General features: G+C 63.6%; 2 protein-coding genes across 7 annotated transcripts; one reads left to right on the forward strand and one right to left on the reverse strand.

The window, feature by feature from the left end:
- Positions 1 to 7,367: 7,367 nt before the first annotated feature.
- CYP27A1 (cytochrome P450 family 27 subfamily A member 1) lies at positions 7,368 to 13,406 on the forward strand. Its single transcript, XM_080397947.1, has 9 exons — positions 7,368 to 8,453; positions 10,541 to 10,731; positions 11,004 to 11,203; positions 11,287 to 11,484; positions 11,623 to 11,783; positions 12,123 to 12,289; positions 12,502 to 12,583; positions 12,672 to 12,872; positions 12,969 to 13,406. The coding sequence occupies exons 1-9, from the start codon at positions 8,217 to 8,219 to the stop codon at positions 13,092 to 13,094; spliced, it is 1,563 nt and encodes a 520-aa protein (XP_080254073.1). The 5' UTR covers positions 7,368 to 8,216; the 3' UTR covers positions 13,095 to 13,406.
- A 189-nt stretch (positions 13,407 to 13,595) lies between these two features.
- PRKAG3 (protein kinase AMP-activated non-catalytic subunit gamma 3) lies at positions 13,596 to 21,275 on the reverse strand. Of its 6 annotated transcripts, XM_080397943.1 has the most exons (12): positions 19,773 to 19,933; positions 18,784 to 18,827; positions 18,260 to 18,521; positions 18,094 to 18,175; positions 17,949 to 18,007; positions 17,624 to 17,669; positions 17,440 to 17,494; positions 17,223 to 17,349; positions 16,948 to 17,113; positions 16,736 to 16,773; positions 16,360 to 16,506; positions 13,596 to 16,274 (listed from the first exon to the last, which is right to left on the reverse strand). In XM_080397943.1, the coding sequence occupies exons 1-12, from the start codon at positions 19,803 to 19,805 to the stop codon at positions 16,158 to 16,160; spliced, it is 1,176 nt and encodes a 391-aa protein (XP_080254069.1). In that variant the 5' UTR covers positions 19,806 to 19,933; the 3' UTR covers positions 13,596 to 16,157. The 6 variants fall into 6 exon arrangements, with proteins under 6 accessions (XP_080254069.1, XP_080254067.1, XP_080254065.1 ...); XM_080397941.1 differs by lacking the exon at positions 18,784 to 18,827 and having other exon boundaries at positions 18,260 to 18,563; positions 19,773 to 21,275; XM_080397939.1 differs by lacking the exon at positions 18,784 to 18,827 and having other exon boundaries at positions 16,736 to 17,113; positions 18,260 to 18,563; positions 19,773 to 21,275.
- Between the last annotated feature and the right edge of the window lie 69 nt (positions 21,276 to 21,344).

Consider the following 21,344-nt stretch of genomic DNA (forward strand, 5'->3'; position numbering starts at 1 on the left):
GGAGGGAGACAGCCCGACAGCCCCCAGCACCAGATCACTGCAGGCAGTAGGAGCTGCCTGGGGCAGGAGGAAGCTGAGGGGCCTGGGAGGAGGTAGTGGTGGTCCACACCAGGGCTGGATGGCTGGGGACAGAAGGAGCTGGTGCCCATAAGGTGCCACCCCAATTTTGTCCCCCTTGAGCAGCCCTAAGAATAGTTTCCCCGGGCTCAGTCCAGGGCCCTGGATCTCTGCTTCTTCTTGCACCGCCCGTGACTCACAGCAGAGCTTGGGGATGCAGCTCCCAGCCCTGCAGTATCCAGGCCATGGGGGGTCCTGGTCCATCTCTGCACTCACCTCTGCTGAGCACCCAGCCAGCCCACTGGGTTACCCTGAGACAAATGGGGGCCTCTGCCACCAGTGATGGGCAAAGCAAAGCACCCTCACTGCTGGTGAGCTCACCCCTCCCTCCAGCAGCGATTCAGGCTCTGCCCTGCTTCCTGGGAGGGTACCACCCCCCATCTCCTGTCCATCTCTAGCCCCTGGATTGCCCATCGCTGCTCCTCTTACCCCCATCACCAGCAGCTTCTCTCCTTAACCCAGGTATGTTCACCCCTTGCTAGCAGCATTTGATGGTGAATGACTCAGGTTTTATCTGTGACTTGACACGATTCTTCTTTCCCTCCTGGGTGCAGGAGGTAAGACTCCCACCACCTCCAGAGGTTTCCCACCTGCTCCTTCCCTACCCTCCCACACGGGTACTGGGTTCACAGTCTGCACCCTTGGCATGGTGACTAGGACTGAGCTGTCCTGGCTGCAGCACGGGGACATGGGGACCTTCTCTGAGCTGGGCATTGCATCTGGGCTGCTGCACTACAGTCCCCGGTGCCTTTTGCTTTCACCCACCAGCCTCCATCTTACCTGCCCTACAGGATCCCCATCACCTCGAATCTAGGGAGAAAGTTAGCAACGGGCAGCTTTTGGAGAGGAGACATCCCTGCCAAGGCTGGGGGCATGCTGACACTGTGCCCACGGCCCCAGCCCCTGTGGGCAGAGCTCCACAGCAGCTCGCTGCAATGCACAGCTCATCTGCCAGTGTGTTGAAAGTGCCTGTTGTCTGTCCGTCCGTCCCCCCCCAGTGAGCACCCGGCCTCCTCGCAAAGGCAGCGCAAGGCAGGTGAGAAGCCTTTATCTGATTTCCTAAGGGCAGAAAAATCCCTTTGATTTTGCCCCGAAGAGGGGAGCGGGAGGAGGGGGAGCCCTGTCCCGGCGAGCAGGTGCGGCTGGTGCACAGTGACTCGCCTTATCATGTCCCAGCTCTGTGCAAGGCTGGAAGGGGCCAGGGGTGTGTGTGATGCCCCCAGCACTTATATGGGAATGGTTTCCACCACCTGAGTCCTGCTGCAAACCCCCCTTCCCACCCAAGAGGGGCTGGTGGAGCAGGGTGGGCAAAGATGAGCTCCCTCCCTTGTGCCTGTACCAGCTCCCCTGGTTTGCCCTGTGGATGCATAGAGTTTGCCCCTGCCTTCCAGCTTTTCTCCCAGTTGCATAAAAATCTGCTTTTAGGAAAGAGGAAACTGAGGCACAGAGCTGCTGAGACTTGCTCAAGCATCCAGGGGGTGATTGCCTGCTCCCCCAGCCACAGGATTTTGCTTACCCCCCTTCTGCAACAAGACCCAAAGGGCCACATCCTTCAGGACACAAGGCCACAGTGGTGACACCGAGCCAGGACTATGGGTAACAGGGATGCCACCACCATCACGAAGCAACCTTCTCTGCCGTAGCTGATCCTTTGTCTTTGCCTTCCCTTGCCTTTCGCAGCTCAACTCCCCCCCCCCCCAAGCTTTTGTGTTATTACAAATTATAAAACAATTTTTTCCTGCCGTCCCACATTCTTCTGCCTCCTGCAAGAATTTTAATGTATTTATTTTTGCTATCAGGGGAAAGCGCCGTGTTCCTCGGCCACCCCCGGGCAGCCCTGGCCTTGCTTGGCCACTGATGGAAATTAATGATGGGGGATGCAGGGGGAGAGCAGCAGAGAGGCAGGGGGACGGGTGTCCCCCCAACCAGCTGTGGTTTCTACAGTGGCAAGGTTTGAGTGCAGAGGATGGAGAACTGGACTGTGGCAGGAAAGGATCATGGGGCAGTGGGGGCTGGACCCCAGGAGATGCTGCTGGTTATGGGCTGGGGAAGGGACAGCTGCTGCGTGGCTGGGCAGGGCCAAGAGTGCTTTGGGGTCCAGCTGCAGGGTGCTGTGATGGGGAATCATGTTCCCATGTAGCAGCACAGTGCTGGGATTCCCTTAGGGAAGAGGACACCTCCCCCAGACACCAACCCATTCTGCCCTGTGCGAGAGCATCCCTAGTGGTCCCCATTCTGCTCCTGGGACAAAGCACCCCTCAAGTGCCCCATCCTGCCTGGAGACACCGCCCCCTCTGCCCCTAAGCTGGTGCCTTAGTGCTGGACTGAGCTCCAGTTCTTGCTCCCCACTGCATGGCCCCAAGGGCAGGGATGGGGGTGCCCCACTCCCCCAGCCCCCTGCCCCACAGCCACAAGGCTGTGGGGGCTCTGGCCGCTGGGAGGGAGCGGATGGGGGGAGGAAGGAACAGGCCTTTCCTGCTGTGGGGAAAGCACGACGATTTCCAACCCAAACACCCTGGCGCTCAGCAGCCACATACTTTCCCAGCGTCCCTCCCCTCCTTTATTCCCGAGGACATTGGCGATCAAACCCAGGATGGCCCCATCTCCTGCTCCTGCAGTGAGGTCATCGAGCTGTGTTTGTGACATCCCGGTGTCTCCATGGCAGCGTGCTGTGATGTCATAAGCCCAGGGTTGAGACCTCACGGCAGGAGAAGAATGATCTTATTAAAACAACACGGTCCCCATTCGTGGCCGCTTGCGGCCAGGGGACTCTGATGCAGAGTAACAGCCGGTGGAGGGGCTGGTGGCAGCCAGTGGGACACTGAGGACGGGGCCCACCCTGGGGCTGTGTCACCAGTGGGAGCTGGTGGTGACACAGGGCATGATCCAGTGCCCAAAGCAGAGGGCAGCCCCCAGAGCTGAGCTCCCTGACCAGTCAAACACACAAGCCCCGTGCTGCTGGGGTGACAATGAATCTGGGGACAGCCATACTAGGGATTATTGCTTGGGGGTCTCCCAGGCTCAGCTGCAGCACTGCCCACCTCTGAGGCCGAGTGTCTGGGGCCTTATCGGGGCACAGAGCCCTTTCATGTCAGGCTGGCGGGCGGCAAGCAGAGCTGATGAGGACTTGTCCCCAGATCAGAGCCGCCCAGTGCTGACAGCGACCGCAGGGCCCGTTCTTAAATTAGACAGGTCTCCTGCCTCCCCCCAACTGTCGATCCTGGCCCCTGCTCCGTGGCCGGACACAACCCAGGACATCCCTGCCCGCATTGCTTTGCGTGGCCAGCATGTCCCACACAGACACGTGTGTACATGCATGAACACACATCATACCTACAAGGAGGGCTGTTAGGTGGTTGGGCATCATGCAGGCATCAACAAGCGTGATGGATGGATGGAGGGGTGAACGGGAGGGTGGACAGAGGGATGGGTGGCTAGCTGAACGGGTGGGTGGGTACGTGTGGGGATGGGTGGGAAGAGTGATGCGTGCGTTTGTCGATGGATGGATGGGCGAGTGCACAGTAGGTGGGTGGGGAGGTGGCTGTGAGATAGAAGGCTGCATGCAAGTGTGGATGGATGGACGGATGGACGGATGGACGGATGGGAGAAAGGGTGGCCCCAGCCCTCCTTGGTGAGCTTTTGTGGCTGTGGAAATTGTTGCTCTTTCCCAACATTCTTAATTTAATGCAGCAGCAGCAAAGGCCCAGCTCGGTCCTGGGACAGTATGGAACATCCACATCCCAAGGGGTGAAAACTTGCCTTTCTCTCTGGGCAACAACTCCAGGGCCTGACCTTGTGCCGCTGCAGCAGTGCACCCTCGCTGCTAGCACGGAATCTGCTCTCCACTGCCCAGAGGGGAAACAGGGCAGGGGGGACCGGCCTGCAGTGCAGCAAAGCTGAAACCACCCCTCTCCAGCCAGGCGCGGTGCTGTGGCTCCCTCCAGCTCCCCGCACATCCATCTGTCTGGCCACGGGAAGGGCACACCGTGCTTGGGCTGGGAGTGATGCCGCTGCGAGGGGGTGTCCTTGGGCCCCTGCAGGCTGTAAACATGATGTCATGTGGCCGCATACACAGCCCGCTCTGTGCGCGGGTCCCCGAATGGGCTTCACAAGTTCTGCGTGGGAGGCATCGACCATGGACCACAGCCAAGGGAACTGGAGTTGAGAGATAAAATCAGTTTGCTTTGGGCTGGAGCAAACAACATTTTGCAGGAGGAGTAACGGACAGGGAGTGCGGCTGGAGGGAGGGGAGGCACCTCCCTGCCTCAGAGGGCTTGGCACGGAGCAGAGGTGATGGAGGATGCCCCAGCAAAGCCCGGTGCTAGTCTCGCAGGTCCCAGGTCGGCTCCCTTTGCGCCTACTTGACTTAGAATAACTCCATAGGCACTTGAAGTCACTAATCAGCTGGGACCACTTGAGAGCAGCCCAGGGCTGCCTCCTGTCTCCCACGATAAGGGGCCGCCAGCTCTGGGCTTGCTCTGGCATCCCGCTCCCATGTCCTCAGGGAAAGGTGTCAGCCCACCGGGGTCCTGTGGGGCACAAAGGGGGGGGGAGCCTGGAGCAGAGCTTGCCACCAGGTGCTGAGTCCCATGTAGTATGCAAGGGGGGGACCATCATGTGCTGGTCAATTTACCTCTTGTTTCAAAAGCTTTGTGCTGTCCCCAAGCCCCTGCCCAGGTCCAAGAGGTCAGACAGAGGGAAATGAGGGGATGGGGACCTTTGAGAGAGGGATAAGAGGATCCCACTTGAACCCTCTATGTGGGAGAAGAGCAGCTATCTCCAGGCCTGGCATCTGTCCCCATCCCTCTGGATCTCCCATGACCCCCTTGTGCAGCCTCACTGGCCCCAGCATGGTTCATGACTCAGGCGGTGACAGTGTGGTGACACACAGCTGGTGTCATGGGCCATCTCCAATTAAATGCTGTGACTATTTACTCTCTGTAAAAAAAGTGTCTCTGGGCCCCCACGCTCAGCCTTCTCACAGCCTAGGTTTTCCTGGGGTGAGTCAGGGGATGCCCTCCCCTGGGACACCCTGCTTCCCCCCTGCCAGCAGCTGTGGGAGAGCAAATGGGGGTTAGTGGACACAGCCCTGGGAAAAGTTTCCAGCTTGTGGGTGACACTGCACAAGTCACGTAAGGAAGCTGTCCCTCTGTCCCAGCAGCCAGGACTCTCCACGTTGGAGGCAGCACTCCATGAGCAGTGTGTGGTGGATGGGTTGAGGGGCAGAGCAGTTGGGGGTCCCACGGTGCCTGTCTCTGCACCCACAAGTCCCACAGGCCAGGTGAGGTCGGACCTGATGACATGGCCGTGGGATGAGTGGAGTCTTAGCATCTCTGGGGCAGAGGGACACGCAGGATGGGACCTGCCACCCCCAGTTACTCATTCCCATGCATAAACACAGCAGTTGCTCTCCTGCCTCTGCCCCATTTGTCACCAAGCTGGGGCGAGGGCTGGCCCAGGCACTGGGGGACTTCCCAGGAGCTGGCAATGCCCCCGGCTCCCCGCGGCATCCTCCGGCTGCGGATGTGTCATGGCCCAGCCGCTTCCCCTCGGAAGTCCCCGCTGGGCGGCTCGGGGGGGGAGAGGGGGGTGACTCACGCGACCCCCCCCTCCTGCACGGCCCCGCCACGGCCCTAACGGCCGGCCCCGGCGGAGCCCCCGGCCGGCCCCCGCCGCCGCCCGCGGTCCGAGGGCGGGGAGCACAGCCTAGCGGCGGGAGCTGGAAGGAGCCGGGCTGCCGGTGTCCCCCGGCCCCGGCCGCGCTGCCGAGGCAGCGGGGATCGGGCCCGTGGACCGCTCCGGTCGGCGCTGGGATGGTAAAGCCTGTCCTTCCATAAAGTCAAGTGCGAGGTGCTACACCCGAGTCGGGGCAACCCCAGCAGCAGTACAGACTGCGGGATGGATGGATGGATGGATGGATGGAGAGCAGCCCTGCATAGAAGGACCCGGGGATACTGGTGGATGAAAGATAGTATATGAGCTGGCAATGTGTGCTTGCAGCCCAGAAAGCCGACTGTATCTGGGGTCACAAAACAGCACTGAGGCAAACACGGCCGAGGAGGTGATGCTCCCCCTCCACTCTGCTGTCGTGGGACTCACCTGGAGTACTGCATTCGGCTCTGAGGTCCTCAGTACAAGAGAAGCATGGACTTGTCAAAGCAGGTCCAGAGGAGGGACACAAAAATGACCAGAGGGCTGGAACACCTCTCCCATGAAGAGCTGGGGTTGTTCAGCCTGAGAAAAGAAGGCTCAAGAGGCCCTTGTCATAGCCTTCCAGTCTGTAAAGGGGTTTATAAGAAAAATGAAGAGACACTTTAGCAGGGCCTGTGGTTTTTGTAAGGGGCGATGGGTTTAAACTGAAAGAGGTGGTGGGGTCCCACTCCTCAGCAAGGGGAACCGCTGCCACAGCATGGCCGGAGAGGCCGGGGGGTGTGCTGCCGCGGGGAGCAAGGGCGCCAGGCGCCCGGGTGCCGGTTGCACAGCCCCCAGCCCGCCTGGGACTGGGGTCTCCAGCTGCTCGCGGCTCTGGGCCTCGCTGCGGCAGGGACAGCTGCGGAGCTGGCTGGGAGCAGCCATGAGATGGCGGCAGGTGCTCGCTCTTGGCTGTCCCAGCCTGGGGTGCCACGGGTACAGGGGTGCCCGGCCCCTGCACTGCCAGCCCCGGCCCCGCTGGCAGGCACATCCTGCCTGGAGCCCAGCCTGGGACAGCCCCGTGCCACAGTGCGGCAAGGCCAATGGGGACAACAGCCACGCATGGGGCTCTGAGATGCCTACCCAGCCTGGGGACAAAACCTCCCTGTCCAGGACATTGAACCCACCACCCGATAAGGGTGGTTAATGATCAGCACTGGGATGTCCCAGCCAGACGCACGGTGCCAGCTGCCCCGGGAGTGGCACCCGGGCAGAACAGTGACCTACCCCACGGCCCCAAGGCCTGGCAGTGCCAGGCTGGACAGAGGGGACATGCCCTGCACCCATGGCCCTGCCCACTGCCACAGCAGAGCCCGGCTTGTGGTCTAGACAGCTTGACAGGGGGTCCAGGCTGAGGCAGGAGCTGGTGCCATGCCCTCCCTGGTGTGAAGACAAACCAAACCTGCCTCCAGGTGGGCTGCCAGCCAGCTGCACTGGGCATGCCAAGGTCTCCCTAGCTGGGCTCCTGGCTGGCAGTGCCCAGAGGAAGTGCTTGAGAGAGCCATGGGACAGCTTGGACCCAGCTTCCCAGGGCACCATCCTGTACTGCAGGGGATGACAGGCAGGGGATGGAGAAAGGGCAGAAGGGCTCAGATCAGGAGGGGCAGCAGCCCTAAAGAGCAGGTCCAGTGGTGAGCCTGGTGCCACTGTAGGGTGTGCAGTGTTTGGGATGCACTACCCAGTGCCAGAGGGCAATGCCACCGCTGTTCACATGATGCACGGTGCCTGGTGCTGGTGCCTGGTGAGCAGAGCCCAGCACCCGCTGCCCATTTGCAGTGCTTGGTGTGCAGCGCCTGATGCTGGTACAGCTGCTGGTGCCACACACTACATTGTGCCCAGGGTGCTGCACTACCACACCTTGCCAGCGCCGGCTGCCAGCTGCCGGGTGCACGGTGCCATTGTGCAGTGCACAGTGCATGGCATCCAGTACCTGACACACGGCACTGCGTACTGCTGATGCCAGTTCCAAGTACGTATCACCCGGTGCACGGTGTGTGATGCTGCTGGGCAGGGTCCAGTGTCCAGTACTTGGTGTATGGCATGTGGCGCCTGGTGTGCTGTACCCGGTACCCAGTGTGCCGTGACGGGTACTTGGTACTGCAGCCGGTATCCATGGCCCAGTAGCAGGTGTGCAGCAACTAGCAGAAGGTGCCCGGTACGCGCTGCCCGGTGCCCGGTCCTTGCTGTGCAGCAGCCGGTATCCCGTACCCACTGCGCAGCAGCCGGCACCAGGGCCGGTAGCCAGTGCGCAGCACCCGGTGCGCGATGCTCAGTTGCCGGTGCGCGGTGCCCGGTGCCGGTTGCCCGGTTGCCGCCCCCACACCGCCCCCCGCGCCGCCCCCGGTGCCGCCCCCCACCGCCCCCGGTGGCTCCCCGCCCCGCCCCGTCCCGTGCGCTGCCGACGGAGCATGGCGGGCCCGAGCGGCGGGGCCCGGCGGCCGCTGCTGCCGCTGCTGCTGCGCCCCCGCCCGCCGCCGCCGCCGCGCAGCACCCCGGGGCTGCCGCGCAGGACCGGGGGCTCGGCGGCGGCGGCGGCGGGACCGGCGCGGCTGAAGGGACCGGAGGAGCTACCGGGGCCGGGGCTGCTCCGGACTTTCGTCTGGCTCTTCCTGCGGGGCTACCTGCTGCACACGCACCGGCTCCAGGTGCGCCGGGGCAGCCCGGCCCGGGGGCTGCGGGGGGAGGGGGAGCGCGGGGGCCCTGCACGGGTGCGTGGGGGTAGGGGGGCTCCCGGGTGGGCTGCAGGGAGGGTGCTGTGCGCGGGGGCGGGGGGCTTTGCGAGAAGGGGGAGTGGGTGCGTGCTGGGGGCAGGGTGAGATGGGCTCCGGGGTGGGGGAGCAGCCTACGAGTGATAGCGGGGAGCTGAGCGGGGGCGGCAGGCCAGGGGAGAAGAGGGGCTGGGTGGCGGGGAGCACCCCTGCACCGTGGGGTGATGCTGGGGCCAGCAGCGGAACAGGGTGGCCCCAGGAGGGTCCTGCCAGCCCAGGGCTGCTCCACCATCACTAAGCTGGCCACTTCACCATCCCTAAGCTGGCCAGGCAGCCGAGGGCAGAGGTTCAGAGGCAGCTCATGGGGCCCTGGCATCCCCGAGCAGCCCTGGCTGCCCTGGCTGTGACAAGCTGGAGGGGCCATGGCTTGGGGGGCAGGCGGCCAGCAGATGTTTGGGCAGATGGTACCCAGGCAGGCAGGGGAGGAACAGGCAGAGGTGTTTGTTTTCTTCTGTCAACATTTCCTCATACGTCGGATGAAGCAAGAAACGGGCTTGGCTGGCTGTGAACCAGGCAGCATCTTCCAGCACCCTGGAGCTCTGACCGGCCGGAGGAGCATGCAGGATGAGGCCTCCCCAGCACCGCAGAGCACCAGGCACTGCTGTTTGGAGAAGGGGCTGAGGGCAGAGGGGTCCCAAGGAGCGGACACGGGAGCTTCCTGCTGCTCCCTGCTGCCCTTGGGGCCCTGAGCACAGCCCAGCTTTGCGGACAGATGCCTGCATGTTCTGGAGGTGCCTTTCCCCAGGTCCCGGCAGCTCTGGCTTCTCTCAGCCCTGCTCTCCAAGGCCTGTGCCGTGTCGGGTCCCGGCTGCTAGCAGATGCTGGTGGGCAGGCTTCAACCTGAGCCATGGCTGCCCGCGGCCCCACACAGCATGTTCGCCCGGCGAGCTGCCTGCGGCACCGGGGCAGCCATCCCTCCCCCTCTTCCTGCCACCATGCGCGAGGAACATCTCCCCGCGGTGACGAATCCAGCTGAATCCGGGCGCAGGCTGCGATGCAGTCAGTCACCAAGGGAGATTGTACCACGTGCATCCCCGTAGCCGCGGGGAACGGGGACCAGGGCTTCCCTGCTTGGTCCCCCACAGCCCCCCAGGCTTGGCCCCGCTCTGCAGGGGCTCTGGCAGTGCCGGGTAGGACAGAGAGCAGCCCTTAGACGTGGCCCTGTGCAGATCCGCTTGCAAAAGGGTGCCCAGCTGCACCTGAGGCGTACGCTTGGGGGTCACAGTGCTCCCCAGTGGGGAGGCAGGCATGGCTCTCTTGGGTGCAGCCAAGGAGGGGGAAGATGCAGCTGGCAGAGCCCAGAGCAGGTCTGATGCTGGTGGATGTCCCCTAGCTGGCTTGTGAGCCTGTGGCCCCAGGGCCATGCCCCGGGGGTGGTAGCCTGCCCTTGGAGCAGCCCAGTCCTGCCCCAGCCTGACACTGCCCTCCCACTGCTGATCATTAACCACCTTTATCAGGTGGCAGGTTCAGGGACGCATGCAGGTACTCTTGTCCCTGGGTTGATCAGAGCTGGGGCTATGCTGGAAGCAGCAGGGCTTGGACCTGCTGACAGCGACTGCAACAGCCTTGCATCTCAGCAAAGCCCTGTGCCTGGAAGTTGTCCCTGTCCCTGCTGTCCCCTCTTGGTGTTGCTTCCCCAGAAGACCTGCCAGACCCTCCGTGCATCTCTGGGGTGGGTGAGGGATGTATCAGCCTGTGCCAGGGGTCGGTGCCTAGTGTGCGTAGTGCTGGCAGAGGACATGTGCCTGGAGACACCAGCGCAAGCCATCTGCAAAGCTCTTCAAGGATGGTGCCAGTTTGGGGGCTCAGGGGCGGGTGCTTGGGCCCAGTTGGTGCTGAGGGGTCCCTAGGGTAGGTGCAGAGCATGCTGGACACATGCAGGGCAGCACTGGGGCAGGGAGAGGTGATCGAGCCCCAGTGCTGGCCCTGTCCCATTCACCCTGCTGTGCTCTGGTGCATCACAGCTGATGTCCCGGCGCATTTATGGCCCTATATGGAGGTCAACCTTCGGGCATTACGAGAACATCAACATTGGGAGCCCAGTGGTGCTGGAGCAGCTGCTACGGCAGGAGGGCAAGTACCCCATGCGGAGCGACATGGCCCTGTGGAAGGAGCACCGGGACACACGGCGCCTGCCCTACGGACCCTTCACCGAGTGAGTCCTGCCCGGGCTGCGCTCTGCAGGGCAGCAGGTGGCTCCTGTCCCTTCCTCAGGTGTAGGGCCCAGGTGGCAGCTCACATTGCTCCCTCTCCTGCAAGCAGCATGTGCTTCCCCCAAGCAGAAGGGCATGGCCATGGTGGGTGGAAAGACCTCCAGGGTGGTTTCAGCCTGGCATTAGAAGGATGCACCCGGGGACTGGGAAACTGCTGCCAGCCACTGCCCTCTGCCCGACTGTGCCCCCAGAACTGAGCCCCATCCTCACACAGGGAAGGGGAGCGCTGGTACCGCTTGCGCCAGGTCCTCAACAAGCGGCTGCTGAAGCCCTCGGAGGCCGTGCTGTATGCGGATGCCATCGGGGAGGTGGTGTCGGACCTGATGGTGCGGCTGCGGGCTGAGCGGAGCCTCAGCCCCTCCGGGGTGCTGGTGGGGGACGTGGCCAACCTGCTGTACCGCTTTGCCCTGGAAGGTAGGGGGGTCCTCCCCCTCACCCCTGCCCTGCCTCGCTCTTCCCATCCCCACGGGTGTCTGGATGCAGCCTGTCCTCCACAGGGATCTCCTACATCCTCTTTGAGACCCGCATTGGGTGCCTGAAGCAGCAGGTCCCAGCCGAGACCCAGCGCTTCATTGACTCCATCAACCTCATGTTCAAGAACTCCATCTTTGCCACCGTACTGCCCCGATGGAGCCGCAAGGTGCTGCCCTTCTGGGACCGCTACCTGGACAGCTGGGACACCATCTTTGCCTTCGGTGAGCAGTGATGATGGGGGCCCAGCACAGTGGGATCAGACTCCCTAAGGACCTTCAAAAGTGGGGCAGTCAACAGCCATGAGTCCTTTTGGCCACCCTCGCTCCATTAGCGCTGGGTCCTGCTATCTGTCCCTGCAGGCAAGAACCTGATTGACCGAAAGATGGAGGAGCTGGAGGGGCAGGTGGAGCGAGGCAAGGAGGTGTCTGGCTACCTGAGCTACCTGTTGGCCAGCGGCAGGCTCAGCCTGGACGAGGTCTATGGCAGCGTGGCTGAGCTGCTGCTGGCTGGCGTGGACACGGTGAGGGCCAGGCATCTACTGCCAGGCGATCTTCACTGAGCTCTGTGCCAGGGTGAGCCATGGGGCTCAGCCGTGCTCCCCAGCCCCTGCGAGCTCTGGGCTGTTGGCTGGGGGGCTGGTGCCCCACAGGGGCAAACCCTCAGGGACTGGTCAATACAGACCCTGTCCTCTGTTCTGCTCCCTGCCTCAGTTTCCCCTGTGCTCACTGCCCCTCACCCCTGGCTTCCTTGAGCACCAAAGCAGGAGCTGGGTGGTGCCACACTGGTGCCACGCTTGGCACAAGGCTCCTCGGGTGCCAGCCCCATCTCCCTCACTCCCCTTGGTGCTCCACTCCTCCAGACTTCCAACACACTGTCCTGGGCCCTGTACCACCTCTCTCGGGACCCGGGCATCCAGGAGACCCTGTACCAGGAGCTGAAAGCCGTCGTGCCTGCTGACCGGTTTCCTGGTGCTGAGGATATCCCCAAGATGCCGATGCTTCGGGCTGTTATCAAGGAGACACTGAGGTACAGCCTAGCCTTGCCCCTGCCCCAGGGTCCTGGTCACTGACCCCTTCCCCAGGGGCAGTCCTTTCTCCCCCACTCTTCAGAGATGCACCAGCCAAGCAGAGTGCAGGGCTGAGCAGCGGGAGATGCTCCTCCTTGTCCTGCCTGTGGTCCTCTCCCTCTGGGGTCCCCAAATGGGTCCTGCTTCCCCACTCACTCTCCCCATATCCCAGGGTCTACCCCGTGGTGCCCACCAATGCCAGGGTCTTCTATGAGAAGGACATTGTCATCGGAGACTACCTCTTCCCCAAAAACGTGAGTGGGGACCGTGATGTGGGGACCCCTGCTGTGCTCACTGGGGGCCAGACGGGGGTCATTAATTCCCTCGCTTCTTGCCCTGCAGACCCTCTTCGTCCTGGCACACTACGCAATGTCCCACGACGAGACCTACTTCCCTGAGCCTGAGCGGTTCCTGCCCCAGCGCTGGCTCCGGGGCCACGGCTCCCCCCACCACCCCTTCAGCTCCATCCCCTTTGGCTATGGGGTCCGCGCTTGCGTCGGCCGCCGCATCGCCGAGCTGGAGATGCACCTGGCCCTCGCTAGGGTGAGTAGGGCCCCCCCACCCTGGGTAACTCGCCACAAGCTGGGATGGGGGCCCTGCGGAGTCCTCGAGGCACTGCCACCCTGCTTCTCCCCACAGATCATCCAGGCGTTCGAGGTGCGGCCAGACCCCCGCGGTGTGGAGGTGACATCCGTGTCCCGCATCGTCCTGGTGGCCGACAAGCCCATCAACCTGGAGTTCATTGCTCGCCCAGGGGCCCCTTGAACGCGTGTTCACCCCCCCACCCTAGGTGCCAAGTGGGGACCCTTGCTGCCCCATGAGGAGGGGCAGGAAGGCAAACCCACCCCAGCACCCATCCTCTGCCCAGCCTGGGCCAGGGGGCTTCCAGCCCCACTGTGGGGAAGAGTGGGGGGGGATGAGGGATGCCCCCAAATTGCCCCTGGGGCACTAGTATCCCCCTACCCCAAATCAGCAGGAGGCTTGGGGAACTGCTGTGCCTTTCACACATCACGAGGGGTTGTGTCCCCCCATCCCGTGCCCACTTGAGCTGTTTCAGGTACCTGGGACCTGTGCTGGGGCGGGGGGGAGGTGGGGAGGGGGCTTGCAGCCGTTCTGTGTCTCCTTCGTCCTGTCCTTGTGTAGCTGCGTGTGGATCTGTGCCTGGAGCCAGGACATCTGGGTCCTCTCTGAACAGCTGACCTTGGCCTCAGCCATTTCTCTGTGCCTCAGTTTCCCCCTGCCTCCCAGGGGCAGGTCAAGCGCTGTCCGGGGTTTGGGGTTTGCGCCTCATCCCGAGGGGGGGAGCCAGCACTGGTCCCAGGCTAGCAGAGCAGTAGCACAGCATGTCCCTGTGATGGGGAAGGGGCCTGTCACCACCCAGCTCTGGTATCGTGTGCCCTGGCAGGGCCAGCCAGCGCAGGAGGGGTGTTCAGCACCCGGGACCTTTCGCTATCAGCCGTTATTTCGCCAAGATGCTGATACGGGGTCATGGGAATGGGGACAGGACTCGCTCCCAGGGAAGCAGGCAGGGGAGGATCGGCTCAGCTCCCCCTGTGCCCAGGCAGGGACATGAGGCTGATACCCAGGGCCATTGCAGGGGCTCAGACCCAGGCTCCTGGAAGGCTGGGGTGTGGGGCACCCTAAGAGTGAACCCCCTTCACCTTCCTGCTGCTTGGGGATCCTAGCTGGGCCGCAGTAAGCAGCAGGCAGAAACCTGGCTGGCACCAAGGCTGCCATCCCTGGGGTGTCCCCGAGGGGACCTGCACACTAGTGCCATAGTGGCGCTACTGAGGCTACATGCCCCACGTCCCCATCCCCCTGACTCTACCCACATGGGTCGAGGTGCCACCCTGTGCCCATGCCACCCTCACTGGCATCCCATGCTGGCTCCCCCAGCCCTGCCAAGCCTCCGGCACCCCCTCTCCAGCCCAGGTCTCTCCAGAGGAGCCATGCCCGGCTGCACCCCAGAAATGCAAGGCACGGTTCCTGGAACAGGCTGCTTTGTTACAACAAGGCTGAACAGACCAGCAAATAAATAAATACACCCCACCCACCCCGAAATGTGCACAGGGTCCCCGTGCAAGTGCCCATCCTGGCGCCAGCCCCGGTGCAGGCTGCGCCTTTGCCAGGAACCTCCAGCCCCGCGTGACCTGACAATAAACAAGCCCGTGTGTGCAGCTGAGCCTATGCTACCGGCACCAGGCACCGCCGGCAAAACCGTGCTCGCTGGGTGGGGAGCCGCGGCCAAAGCCCTCAAATGTGGCAGCAAGATGGGAACGGAGTGGCCAAGTCCCCTGGGCTGTGTGGGTCTCGGTGTCCACCTGCGGGCATGGCACAATACCCATCGAACATAACTGTGCTTGCTGATGGGAGGCACTGCCAGGCCCCCTTTTCCCTGCTCCCTGCTTCCCCGTAGCCAGCAGCACCTGGCCCTGGACTCAAGACGAGCCCCAGGACTGGGTTGGGCAGGCAGGTCCTCCTCATGGAAAGCTTCCAGGGCCCAAACATCCTTCCACGGCTCCAGGGCCACGCAAGATGCCCCTGAGTCTCATGAGATGGCGGGACTTCCCTGGTGTCTTCAGAGCAAGGATTGGTCAATGCCTGCAGGATGAGAGAGTGTGCAAGGCCATAACTCCCTGGCAGGGACGGGTGCTGGGCTGGGCACCCGGTGGCTTGGCCCTCTGACCTGCTCCCGCAGACAGGGGGGTCTCACCTCTATCCCTGGCTTGGATGCCAGCCCTGGGGTAGGGGTGGAAGGGACTGTCCTGGAGTGGGACATCTGGATGGCCACCCCCCATAGGCCAGGGATGAGCTGAGCTAAGGCACCGTGATGGGGAAGGGAGGGGGTAGCTGTCCCATGTCTGGTGTGGTTAACACACACACCATGCCCAGTACCCTTCTGTGTAGAGGAACCGGGCACTGCCGGGGTAACTGGTGGGCATGGGGCTGTCCCAAGCCCATTCCCTAACACCACCCCAAAAAAAATTTGGGAAGCAGCTGGGCACTGGGGCCAGCTCCACCCTTCCCAGTTCACCCCTAAATGGGTGCCACAGTGGATGCCAGTGCTGTGCCACCCATTGCCAGTGAGGACTCACCAGGCAGTGGGAGAGCAGAGCCAGATGCAGGCAGCCGGGCAGTGTGGTCCCGGTGCAGCCCAGGAGTGAGTCCCGTCCCTGGAGCAAGCAGTTTTGGGGCTGCAGCGGGTAGAGGGGGTGGAGGGCTCTGCCACCCATGGCCTGTGCATCAGCTATGGTGTGCACATGGCTAGTGGTGGCCAGCATATCCAGGGCGTGTGAGTGCGGGTCTGTCCCTTCTTTGTCCCCTGAGAATGGTACTGAAGGGGCTTCAGGTCTCAGGGGGGGCTTTGAGGTAATGTCAAAAAAGGGCTTTTATCTTGGGGTGCGTCACACCCCAAAACATCTCATCCAGCCCAAAGCCCAGAGACCTGCAAAATGTGCATCCCATGCACTGCCTGGATGGAGATGTGGGGGTGTCTCTGTGGCAGGTGCCCCCATTCTTCCTCACAGATGCCAGGGATCAGGACCCCAGAAGGGGTCCCCTTTGATTTTTCTGTCCCCTGGGACAAACAGCATCCAGGTCCTGCTGTCCCCACCTGGGCACACAGCACTGCCAGTCCCCAGCCCCATCCTCATTTGTCCTCCATGGCCAGTTTGGCTGTGGTGGAGGCAGGTGGACAGAGCAGGAAGGTCATAAAGTGCAGGTGACCCAGCAGTGGGGAGGGAACAGGCACACAGTGACAGGGGACAGCGCCTACCTGAAGTGGAGAGAAATGGAGGGTGCAAGTGGAGAAAGATGGAGCGTCGCGGGCTAAGAGTTAAGAGCATCGATACCTGCGGGAGTGAGTACAAGGGCCTGGAGGATGTCGGAGAGGGAGATGATGCCCCGTGGGTACTGGTTCTCATCCACCAGAACCAGACGATGGACCTGTGGGGTGCAGGCAGAGCATCACAGGCAGGTTGGCCAGCAGGCAGAGGGGCTGGCGTGGGCACGAGGCACCCCAGCCACTCACCTGCTCCTTGGCGATGCGGTCAATGATGTCCTCCATGGTTTCGTGTGGGTAGCAGGTGATGACACCCTCCAAGCAGATGCTGCGTTGCTGCAATGCCTCCCGCACACTGATGTCCAGGTTGTTGTAGGTCTTCTGAGCTGCCAGGTGCTGTGGGAGAGGAGTCTGCTCAGTGCCTCAGCGTGTCCTCACACCCTGTTATGCTGGCACAGCAGGGGACACCGAGTCCCAGGGATGCACAGGGCAGATCTGCACTGGGATGTGCATGTCACTGCACATGGGGTGGATTTACACAGGTACAGGCAGGTGTGAGCACCCCACCAGTGGCATGCAAGGGGCCAAACTCACACCCGGGCATGCAAGCACACAGGGTACTCACAATGACATCAAACCGGGAGTAGAGGCCTACCACCTTCCCTGCAAGGAGAGACAGTACAGGGGCTGGGGAGGAGGCCCTGGCGACCACACACCATGCTCTCCCTGCACCCCAAGGGGCAGCCCACAGGTCAGGAGGGGGGTTTTGTGTGTAGATGAGGCCAGAGCCACTGGCTGAGGGAGATGGCGGGGGTCGCTGGTTCCCTCCCCAGGTACCAGCATCATTGATGACGGGCAGGGCAGAGACACGGCGGTCCACGAAGATCTCCAGGGCAGTGTAGATGGGGGCGGTCTCGGGCACGACAGCCACATTACGGAAGGTGCCGATGCACAGCTCCTGCACAGTTTTCTTCAGGAAGCGTGGCTTGGGAATGGTGGAGCCCTGTGGTGGGGCAGGACAGGGCTGGGCTGGCACCTGCACACACCCCAACACCCTTGCTTGTGCCCCTGCACACTCGCCATGTGTGTGCACACGCAGCCTCGGCACTCACAAAAATGTGGAGGAACTTGAGGATGCGCTTGTGGGTCAGGATGTGCAGGACATTGCCCGAGATGGGCTCGATGACGGGCAGGCGGTGGATCTTGTGCTTGATCAGGGAGTAGACAGCATCGAAGAGGCTGCAGGTGACGGGGACACCGTGGGGGGATAGGGCTGCATGCCGGTGCCCCCCCACAGGGTGTGCTCTCCCTCAGTGGGCAGGTGCTCACCTATTGCTCGGGGAGATGTAGACCAGTGGCTTGAAGGAGCCCTGCAGGTACAACTCTGCCAAGGGAGAAAGGTAGGAGAAGGGGTCCCCCAGCCCACTCCTGCAGCCCCACACCCCCAGAGCCCACCTCCATGCCCTCCACGACATCCCCAGTCCAGCCACCCCCATTGCCCGCCACTTTTTACCTCTCCAGGTCTCAATCTTGTGCTCCTCCACCTCGTAGATCTGAACCTGAGGGCAGTGAAATTACATGGTCATGGTGGCCCCACAGGGGACTGAGGGGACTCTGGGGCACTATCCTCTTCCCCAGACATCCCACCACAGCCATCACCCTAAGCACAGGGATCATATCTTGGTTGCCAGGCAGAGGGGCACCAAGCGGACACTGGGCTGGCCCAGAGCATCCCCTGGTCATGGTCTAGTGATGAAGAGGGGACCAGGAGAGGTGGGGACAGCCCTTCCCTGCCCCATGCCTGCCTCTACCCACTGTGCCCTCCCTGCTGCACTCACCAGGGGCGAACGGTAGTAGCGGTGGAGGATGTTGATGAAGTCAGTGATGGTGAGCATCCCTGCGGAGACACGTGGGGCTGGCAGCACTGCCCGCACCCTCACTGCCAGGCAGGATAAGGGGCCAGGCAGTGCTCCTGGCACTCACCCACAAAGCTCTGTGTCTTGCTGTCCCAGAGTGGGGCAGCACGCACTCCGTTGGCCACCAGTGCCAAGAAGGCTTTCTTGATCTGCTGGCAGAACGGGGAGGGTGTCAGAGGGTCCTCTATCCCACTCCTCCCCTGTCCGTCCCCACCAATCCTCAGCTTTGTCACCTCCAGGGAGACATCAAAGACGACAAGCTTGCAGCTGGTGGGGATGGTGTCGTAGCAGCAGTGGCTCCTCATGAAGTGCATGTAGACTTCAGCATCGGGGCTCTGAAACTCACTCTCTGGACTCATCCCCAGCACCTCATTGCCCAGTGTGAAGGTGACGGGTCTTGGGCTCCTTCTCCTGTCCTCTTCCTTCTCTTCTTTCTCCCCCTCCTTCCTGGGGCACAGGGCCTCCAGGCACCCTGCAGGCAAACCCGCCCCAGCCCTGGCCGGTGAGCTGAGCTGCTGGGTCTCAGCCCCCTCCTGCCTGGGGGGAGCGGGAAGATGCTGTGGGAAGGGATGCTCCCCACAAACCCCCCTCTTTTCCGCACTCCGCAAGGAGCAGCACACAGCACTGCAGCTCTCCAGCCTGGGGAGCACTGGGAGCTGCTGGGAAGGAACTGAACGGAGCGAAAGGGGGTACGGGCAGGGTGCATGAGTGAGCCTGCCCTCCCCCCCTCCCCCCAAGCCTTGGCCCTGCCTCCTACGCACCTTCATCCTCAGGGCAGGCAGCAGCATCCAGCAGCGCCACCTGAGGGGGCACACAGCGAGGGGGAGGGTCGGCAGGAGCCAGCCCTGTCTCTCCCCCAGCCACGGCTTCTGCCTGCATCCACCGGCTGCCCCGAGCCGCCCGCCCCCCAAGCCGAGCAGAGGCGACAGTCCTTTCAGGGTGGGGATGCGGGCTGGGCTTAGCCTCCAGCCCCCCCGGGGAGCCCCGTGCCCGCCCAGGACCCCCAGAGCCTGCAGCGCGCGCCCGTGGTGGCTCCAGCCCAGGACGCCCAGCTTGTCGCCCTGCGCGGGGGTTGGGGACGCGGGGGACACCGGGGTTCCGTGGGTCAGGGCAGGGGTCAGGACCCCCCGGCGCCTCCCTCTGCCGTGGGAGCCCGGCGCGTCCCGCAGCCGCTCCGCGCCCATCCTCTCCCTCTCCCAAGCCCAAGGTGTAAATTCCGGTCCTGCTTCCTCCCGTGCCGGGAGCCCCGCCAGCCCCACCTGCCCCCCGGGACCCGGTCCGCCCCGGGACACCCCGCAGTAACTCGGGGAGCAGCCCCAGGCGGGCGGGAGGCGAGCACGGCCGGTCGGCCCCGTGCCCCCGGTCCCCGGGAGACGCTGCCGTAATGCGGCGGCACGTGCGGCGGGCAGGGCAAGTCCGGGCCACCAGCCCGGGCCACCAGCCCGCCGCCAGAGCCGGTGTTTACGAGCCACCCTACGATACCAAAGGCGCAGGCACGGCTCCCGCAGGAGCCCGCAGGCAGCCCCGGGAAGGAAGCGACCCTGCACCAACGCCCCCAGCCCTTCCCAGGGGGCTGGGGGCAGCCGAGGCAGGCGGGCTGGCCGGGCTGCGCTCCGCGTCCTTGTCCCCACGGCTGCCCGGCCGCGGGAAGGGGACTGCCAGTCCCTCGCGTCCCCCCACCCCGGAGGTGGCCTGTCCCCAAGCGGGGGGCTGTCGGGGCGGGCCCCCCGCCCGTCACGGCCGTACCTGGGACGCAGCGGGGCCGGGGAGCCGCTCCATGCTGACTGCGGGGCAGCGCTGCTATTCTGGGCCCGCGGCTGGTGGGGGCCTGGCAGATAGGGTGTCACCGAGCAATGCCAGCCATGCCCCCGCCACCGCCGCGGGGGGGGACACCGCCACAGCCGGGCAGCGCCTGCAGCCACGGCGTCACCCCGCCGCGGCGGCCGGGAGGGGGTGGCCGTGGCCCCGGGGACAGCGCCGGGCCTGGGGACTCGAGGGAGGGAGCGATGGAGAGATGGCTGGGAGCAGAAAACCTGTCGCCCCGCTCCACCGACCCCTCTGTCCTCCCGGAGCGGTTCTCGGCTCCTGCCAGGTATGCGGCCCTGCCTGCCCAGGTGCCACCACAGCCGTCCTGCAGCAGGAGCCGGGGAGCAGGGGGGGCACAGCATCCCCCCCGCTCCACCGGGGATGCTGGGGGAGGGCTGCATCCAGCCGCGGATCCAGCTGGATCCCTCTGACCCCGACACTGCCCTGGCCCTGCCCGGGGTCCCACCGCGGCTCAGCCGTGCCCGGCCACCCCAGGCCTCACGGCGGGGCAGCCCGCACCTGCTGGGGAACCAACTTCCTTGCCCACAGGGCCACCCGGTCTTGCCGCACTCCGCTCACTCCCAGCTCCATTTCTATTTCAGGAAGATTCAAATAACCCCTTGGCTGGCTGCCGGGCCAGCCCGGGAGCAGCCGTGGGCGAGCAGACTGGTGGCTGCCCAGCCACGGGTTCAAAGTGGCTCTAGCTGACTCCCCCGGGACAGCTGGACCCCAGCCCATGGTGGGGTGCAAGAGCGAAGCCCCTGTCCCCTGGTGCTACCCCAAGGCAGGGAGGAAAAGGAGGGATGGGGCAGGGGGCTTGCTGCTGGGGACAAGCCAGCAAGGGTGGGGTGACACAAGGACACAGTAGCTACCCAGATCCTGGGTGGCCCCGGCCACACAGTGGTGCAAGGGGCTGGATGGGCCCAAGCCCTTACAGCTGCGTTGAGCTGGGCAGCCTGGCTCCAGCCTGGCCACGGCCGGGTGCTGGCAGCAGGCAAGGCAGCAGGCATCTCCACTTTCGGAGGCTATTTTCAGGTGCTGGAGAGAAGCCGAGGAGCGATGAGATTGTCACCAAGGAGACCGGAGAAACAGGGCCCAGCTCCGGGCAGCTGGGGCTGTGGGGAGGGAAGGGTTTTCTGCAAGCCCCACGACCCACACAGAGGGCTCAGCACCTCAAGCAACCCACTCAAGTGCCCAGCATGCCCCTGCCATGCTTGGGGGACATAACCCAAAATAGGCAGGGGACAGCTCACGGGACCCAACCCTTCCCTTCCCCTGCTGCAAGGCTAGCAATCTGCGGGAGAGCCCCCAGGACATACAGCAGGGCCCAGCAGCCACACTGGGAGCTGCTCCCCCACACGAGAGGGCACATTTACCTGCTCTGGGGCAGCAAGAACAGCCCCCAGCTCTGCAAAGGACAGGAAAACAGAATGGCAGGGTGGTGGCACCAACCCTTCCTGTACTGGAGCCCAGCAAAGCATGTGGAGAGCCAAGGTGCACTGCAGACCCAAA

The sequence above is a fragment of the Falco punctatus genome (genome assembly GCF_963210335.1).
Source record: "Falco punctatus genome assembly, chromosome: 8".
Classification (NCBI taxonomy): domain Eukaryota; kingdom Metazoa; phylum Chordata; class Aves; order Falconiformes; family Falconidae; genus Falco; species Falco punctatus.

Bases quoted from the DNA above. Each gene is read 5' to 3' on its own strand.
- CYP27A1 (XM_080397947.1), top strand. From the start codon at position 8,217: ATGGCGGGCCCGAGCGGCGGGGCCCGGCGGCCGCTGCTGCCGCTGCTG. The intron at 11,204-11,286 runs GTAGGGGGGTCC...TGTCCTCCACAG, and splicing joins GTACCGCTTTGCCCTGGAAG to GGATCTCCTACATCCTCTTT. The intron at 11,784-12,122 runs GTGAGGGCCAGG...CCACTCCTCCAG, and splicing joins TGCTGGCTGGCGTGGACACG to ACTTCCAACACACTGTCCTG.
- PRKAG3 (XM_080397938.1), bottom strand. From the start codon at position 20,233: ATGCAGCCCTCCCCCAGCATCCCCGGTGGAGCGGGGGGGATGCTGTGC. The intron at 17,350-17,439 runs GTGAGCACCTGC...CGTCACCTGCAG, and splicing joins TACATCTCCCCGAGCAATAG to CCTCTTCGATGCTGTCTACT. The intron at 16,507-16,735 runs GTGAGTACCCTG...CCTCTCCCACAG, and splicing joins ACTCCCGGTTTGATGTCATT to CACCTGGCAGCTCAGAAGAC.